At 43.3% G+C, this 7,500-nt stretch overlaps 1 protein-coding gene across 1 annotated transcript in view; it reads right to left on the bottom strand.

Annotated features, from left to right (window-relative positions):
* Window positions 1-7,500, bottom strand: part of slc30a6 (solute carrier family 30 member 6) — a 107,767-nt gene that overhangs the window by 8,445 nt on the left and 91,822 nt on the right. Inside the window, exon 14 of the mRNA XM_035992581.1 lies at window positions 1,977-2,043. Coding sequence (XP_035848474.1) covers window positions 1,977-2,043 — 67 coding nt within the window. The remainder of the gene's footprint in view (window positions 1-1,976; window positions 2,044-7,500) is intronic.

Below are 7,500 nucleotides of genomic sequence, written 5' to 3'. Positions count from 1 at the left end.
CAGTTGCCCTGGAAGCCAGCTGGGCTTGTTTGCCCTTGCTACAACAACAACAACAACAACAACAACAACAACGTGCAACGCAGACGATGAAAACTCGACACAGACAACAGCAACAACAACAGTGTTCCCTCCAAAAACTGGAGAAAAAGAGAGGGATAGAGAGACAGAGAGAGAGAGAGAGAGGGAGATAGAGAGAGAGAGACAGAGAGAGAGATAGAAGAGGAGGAGAGGAGAGGAGAGAGAGAGAACGAGCACGATGAGGAGAGGGAGAGAGAACAGAGAGAGCGAGAGGGGGAGAGAGAGAGAGAGAGACACAGAGAGACAGAGAGAGAGAGAGAGACAGAGAGAGAGAGAGACAGAGAGAGAGAAAGAGACAGAGAGAGATATCTCTGCATGAATGACTTGTTCCTTCTTTCGTCTGGGTGAACAAATCCCTGCGGATTGTCACTACGAACCGAAGAATGACCGAGAAGGAAGGAAGGAGGAAGGAAGGAGGGGAGAAATGTAGAAACAAATACAGAGACGAACAAAAGAAAACCAAACTAACTAACTAGCAGGACGGCGGAAGGAAGCAATGATGGAGAGACAAAAAAACAACAGGATGTGTGGCCGGGTTGGTCCAGTGGGTAGAGCAGGCGCATATATTCAGAGGTGTATGCCTCGACGCAGAAGGTCCAGGGTTAGAGTCCGACCTGTGAGGATTTCCTGCATGTCACCTAGCTTCTCACCTAGCTTCTCACCTAGCTGTCCCGTCAAATAAAGGCGGAAAAGCCCAAAAATAATCTTAAAAAAAAACAGGATCAAGATGGAGAGATGAAGAAAGGATTTTAAATAGTTGAATGTAGGTATTTCGTGCCCTAAAGCAGAATAGCTCGGCTCCTGCATCATTAACTCACCTTATTACGTGTCTTTCTTTTCATTTTTTTGAATAATGTTCATCAAATTGGCACAAACTAACTGACACATGACAAACTGACAGGTTCAGGCCGTGTTATATGTGGCAGCTAAGGCTGAATAAAATCCTATTTTAACAGTAATTCATTTGTTTTAGCTCATTAGAAAAAGCTTTTTTAAATCCACGTATCGTTCGTTCGTTGTGTTTTTCAAAATAAAACCAAAAAAAGGCAATAATGACTTGTTTTCTCAATACTCGTTACCAAACCAAAATTAATTTCCAATTCGATTCTCACTCACAGACACACACAGAGACACACACACGCAGACACACATACACACACACCACACACACACATACAGACACAGACACACACACACAGAGACACACACACACACACACACACACACAGAGACACACGCACACAGACACACGCACGCACACACACACAGAGACACACAGACACAGAAGCAGACACGCATACACACACACACACACACACACACACACATGCAGACACAGACACACACACACAGAGACACACACACATACACACAGAGACACACACACACACACACACACACACACACACAGAGACACACGCACACAGACACACGCACGCACACACACACAGAGACACACACACACACACACACACACACACACATACACACACGCAGACACAGACACACACACACAGAGACACACACACATACACACAGAGACACACACACACACACACACGCACACAGACACACGCACGCACACACAGACACACACACACACACACACACACGCAGACACATGCACACAGACACACACACACACACACACACACGCAGACACAAGTGCACAGATACACAGACACAGACACACACACACACACACACACACACGCACACAGATATACACACACACACACGCACACAGACACACTCACGCACACATACACGCTGACACAGACACGCACACACACACACACACACACAGACAGACGCAGACACACACGCACACACACACACACACACACACACACACACACACACACTCTCTCCATTTTCCTGCTGTAGCTGTGAGAAACGTACCAGAGACCGAAGCCGACGGTCCAGAAGTGCTCGTTTCGAACCTCCAAAACTCCTTCCAGAGTGACACCTGATGGACACAAAGAGGAGCCATTAAACCAATAAGAATCAATATGTCCATTAAACTTTACATGTAGTCAAAATTATAACAAAGAAAAGAGATAGAAAGAAAGATATGAAAGTCCAAATTACGTGAAATTGCATTTTTTTCTCTTTGAGTTTGGCGCCTAAATCTCTCGCCAAAACTTTCCTCAAACGTTTCAGTTGAATTATTTTATTGTTTTTAAATGTTTTTGACCATTTTTTCCACCCTGTTTCATGATGTTTTTGCCTTTTTTTATGTTTTCGTAGATTTTTTGAAACATTTTTTTCGGACGTTTTTGTTGATTTTTGTTTTTTTTGTTAATAATTTTTTTCCATGTATATCAACGAACCTAATAATATCTTGATCAATAGTACATTTTTCAAAATAGAAATGGTACACTGAATTTCACTATGAACTCATGTGAAATGCATTTCTTTTGTTTCTTAAAAAACGCGACTTTTCTGAGTTTTGGCGCCTAAATCTTTCGCCAAAACGTCTCAAACGTTTCACTCAAAGGTTTCGCACCGGAAGGTATGTATATTATTTTAAGGATTGTATGCTGTATTTGCATATCTATTTACTTAGATAATATGATTTTGTGAAATAAGGGGTAGGACCAAATAAGCTATTTGCTTCCGCCTGCTCCTTCTCGAAAACTAATCCCATTTATATTTTTGATTTAGTTTTTTGTTGTTAGATTCTGATTGTTTGTTTTATTTTGGTTTTATGTCTTGCAACATTGTTGATTGTTCGAGATAAATAAATAATTAGAAATGATGATGAAGTAGTGTTAATGTTGTCAGACGAGACGAGACTAAATATGTTCATCAACAACCTTTTTTCCATGACTAAGACGAGACGATGACGAGACGTGCGCCAATGTCCCAAAAAGGCTAAGACTAAATAACATGCATTAATGTTGACGAAAAGACGAGACTAAATGTTTGGCATAAAATAAAAACTAAGATAAAAATCTCACTTCATTTTCGTCTACAATCGTCTCTACTTTTCCATCATGAGATAGATATTCAGCTGTTATTAGGGTTGGGTACCGAGACCCGTTGCTACGGCACCGACCGGTGCCTTAATGACGTTATCTACGGACCGAATAGCAACGCAGATTTCGGTGCACTTAATGCCTGCACTTCTCTCTGATGCTCCTAAACGGACATTAGAGGCAACCGAAACACTCGACTGCACGGGACGCTAGTTAACCCTAGCAGCAGGTAACGTAGCCTACCGTTAGCTAGTTAACATTATACTTGGCAGCAGGTAACGTTAGCCTACCGTTAGCTAGTTAACATTATACTGGCAGCAGGTAACGTTAGCCTACCGTTTGCTAGTTAACACTATACTTGGCATCAGGTAACGTTAGCCTACCGTTTGCTAGTTAACACTATACTAGACAGCAGCACGTAGCCACGTTTGCTAGTTAACACATACCAGACGCGGTAACGTTAGTGCTAGTTAACACTATACTAGACAGCAGTATACAGTATAGCAGGTAACGTTAGCTACCGTTTGCTAGTTAACCACTATACTAGACAGCAGGTAACGTTAGCCTACCGTTTGCTAGTTAACACATAGCAGAGGAATAGCACGTTGCATAGACAGCAGGTACACGTTAGCCTAACGCGGGACGTAGCCTACCTTGCTAGTTAACACTATATTGGCAGCAGGTATTGGCAGCAGTTAACTTACCTAACCGTTTGCTAGTTACCACTATACTTGGCAGCAGTAGACGTTAGCCTAACTAGCCGTTTGCTATTAACACCTATACTTGGCACAAGGTAAACGTTAGCCTACCGTTTGCTAGTTAACACTACACCAGACAGCAGTAACGTAGCCTACCGTTTGCTATTACAGCAGGTAACGTTAGCCTACCGTTTGCTAGTTAACACTACACCAGACAGCAGGTAACGTTAGCCTACCGTTTGCTAGTGAACACTATACTAGACAGCAGGGTAACGTAGCCTACCGTTGCTAGTTAACACTATACTTGGCAGCAGGTAACGTTAGCCTACCGTTAGCTAATTAACACTATACTTGGCAGCAGGTAACGTTAGCCTACCGTTTGCTAGTTAACACTAACCAGACAGCAGGTAACGTTAGCCTACCGTTTGCTAGTAACACTATACTAGACAGCAGGTAACGTTAGCCTACCGTTTGCTAGTTAACACTATACTTGGCAGCAGGTAACGTTAGCCTACCATTTGCTAGTTAACACTATACTAGACAGCAGGTAACGTTAGCCTACCGTTTGCTAGTTAACACTATACTGGCAGCAGGTAACGTTAGCCTACCGTTAGCTAATTAACACTATACTTGCAGCAGGTAACGTTAGCCTACCGTTTGCTAGTTAACACTATACTTGGCAGCAGGTAACGTAGCCTACCGGTTTGCTAGTTAACACTTACTAGCAGCAGTACGTTAGCCTACCGTTTGCTAGTAACACTATACAACAGCAGGTAATTAGCCACCGTTGCTAGTTAACACTATACTTGGCAGCAGGTAACGTAGCCTACCATTTGCTAGTTAACACTATACTAGACAGCAGGTAACGTTAGCCTACCGTTAGCTCGTTAACACTACACCTGACTGCAGCTAACGTTAGTCTACCGTTAGCTAGTTAACACTACACCTGACAGCAGGTAACGTTAGCCTACCGTTAGCTAGTTAACACTACACCTGACTGCAGCTAACGTTAGCTACCGTTAGCTAGCAGTGGATTAAACATTGTTAAAATGCTGACAGCTAAACGGTGTAGACAACGGCAGCTGCAGACTGCTTAACGTCCTGCTATTTAAGTCCTCTACAGTGAAATACAGTCACTCTTTGCATCGTCTAGCTGTATTTTAACCGGACCTGTCTGGCCGCAGTTTCTCCGTTGTTTGTAAAACTCTCCTCCACTCCGTAACCAACGTCTAGCTATTTGTTGTGCTAACGGCTAGTAGCCGTCTGCTAGCGGGAGGTGACGCGGACCCCTTAGGATGTTTGCCTCCTTGGAATTCTTTCTATATTTTGGCAGTAGTAACGGAGTATCCACAGCTTGCTAACACAAGCAGGAGCATCCGCAAGTGTTGACTTGTGAAGTGCAAGTGAAGAGGGATCGGTTTTGGAGAGGGCCTCCGTCAACGTTGCTACTAGCTAAACTAGCAAGCTACACGATGCCCCCCCTCAGCTGTACACCTGGCTGCGACTCGTGCCTCCTCTTCAGCCAGAAGATAGTGGAACTTGAAGCAGAATAGCGACTCTCCACCAGATCAAGGTGAATGAACAGTTCCTTGACACCAGTATCATTGGAAGTTCCCCTCACACACACACACTAATGTCGGCTGGCTTGATTCCACTCTGCCTGCACTACTCTCACCCCACCACGCACTAAACAACCTCTGTCCCTGTCGTCTCTCCTCGCTTCTGCTGAGAACCAAGTCACTCAGCTGACCAGCTCCACTCCACACCAGCCTGAGCCATGGCGTATAAGCAAGCACCACAGCAGGCGGTCAGGACAACGCTCAGGCCCAGCCCAACCTATACGACTAGAAAATCACTACACCATTCTGATGAACGATGAGGAGTTCCCTCTGCTCTGCGGAAACCTCTTCTCTGCCCTCGTCCCCACGGTGCTCATCCTGGCCCATCCACACAGTCGGCGCGCCCCCCTTCAGACCACACAACTTCCCAGCTGGTCATCGGAAGCTCATGGTCAGGTGACCTCTACATTCTAGATTTTTATCATGTGTAGTCCTAAAATCAGACAAGTACTATGTAGTGATTTTAAATTCCATGTAGACGTTGACAGCAATAGCCTTAGTACTGCTTTCAACTCACTACTAGAGTCAACTGGCTTTAGTAAGAGTGTGCATGAGGCCACGCACTGTTTTAAACCACACCCTCGACCTTGTGCTGGCATATGGCATCAAAATGAAGACGTAATAGTATTCCGCAAAATCCTTTATTATCAGACACTTCTTATATAACTTTCGATTCTTACTACCCGATATACGAAATTAGATAAAAGCTTCTACACTAGATGCCTATCTGACAGTGCTATAGCTAAATTTAAGAAAGTATTCCAACAGCACTAACTCATTACTGTGCCGTATAAACAGAGGATCTTATGTAAACTTAGTCCCTCTCAAATTGATAATTTCGTAGACGGTGCTACGGCCTGCCTACGGACTACTTTAGACTCTGTTGCTCCCCTTAAAAAGAAGACGATGAAGCAAAGGAAACTAGCACCTTGGTATAACTCCCAAACTCGTATTAAAGGAATCTCGCGCAAACTTGAAAGTAAATGGCGTTCCACCAAACTGGAAGAATCTCGTTTAGACTGGCAGACAGTCTGAAAACCTATAGGAAGACCCTAAGAAGGCCAGATCAGACTACTATTCATCACTAATAGAAGAAAATAAGAACAACCCAAGATTTCTTTCAGCACTGAGCCAGGCTGACAGATAGCCACAGCTCTACTGAGCCATCTATTCCTATAGCCTGAGTAGTGTGATACTTCATGAGTTTCTTAACGATAAATTATAACAATTAGAGATACTATTCATCACCTCTTGCCCCCAACCTCTAATGGTCACCTTAACTGACAGACTGCTAGAAAGAACGACTAGACCTGACATATACTTAGATTGCTTTTATCCTATAACACCTCAACAATTAATGTTAAAGGTCTCTTCAGCTAAGCCATCTACCTGTCTCTTGGACCCCATCCCTACGAGCTACTTAAAGAAGCGTTACCCGTGGTTAACTCTTCATTGCTAGATATGATAAATATGTCTTATTGACAGGTTATGTACCGCAGTCATTTAAAGTAGCTGTGATAAAACCTCTACTGAAAAACCCACCCTCGATCCTGAGGTCTTAGCCAACTATAGACCTATATCGCTAACCTTCCCTTTCTCTCCAAGATCCTTGAGAAGTAGTCGCTAACCAGTTATGTGATTTTCTACATAGCAATAGCTTATTTGAGGACTTTCAGTCAGGATTTAGAAAGCATCATAGCACAGAGACGGCACTGGTGAAAACTACTAACGATCTTCTAACTGCATCAGACAAAGGACTTGTCTCCGTACTTGTCTTATTAGATCTTAGTGCTGCAGTCGATACTATTGACCATACCATCCTCTACAGAGACTGGAACATTTAGTTGGCATTAAAGGAATCGCACTAACTGGTTTAAGTCCTACTTCTCTGATCGATCGCAATTTGTTAATGTTAACAATAAACCCTCCAATACGCTAAATTAACCATGGCGTTCCTCAAGGCTCAGTGCTTGGACCAATTCTATTCTCCTTATATATGCTTCCTCTAGGCAATATTATTAGGAAACACTCAATTACTTCACTGTTATGAGGATGACACCCAATTATATCTGTCAATTAAGCCAGATGAAACCAGCAGTTAGCTAAACTTCAAGCTTGCATTAA

Source organism: Sander lucioperca, chromosome 15 (genome assembly GCF_008315115.2).
Source record: "Sander lucioperca isolate FBNREF2018 chromosome 15, SLUC_FBN_1.2, whole genome shotgun sequence".
In the NCBI taxonomy this organism is placed as follows: domain Eukaryota; kingdom Metazoa; phylum Chordata; class Actinopteri; order Perciformes; family Percidae; genus Sander; species Sander lucioperca.
This window is presented reverse-complemented; position numbering and strand designations above follow the sequence as displayed.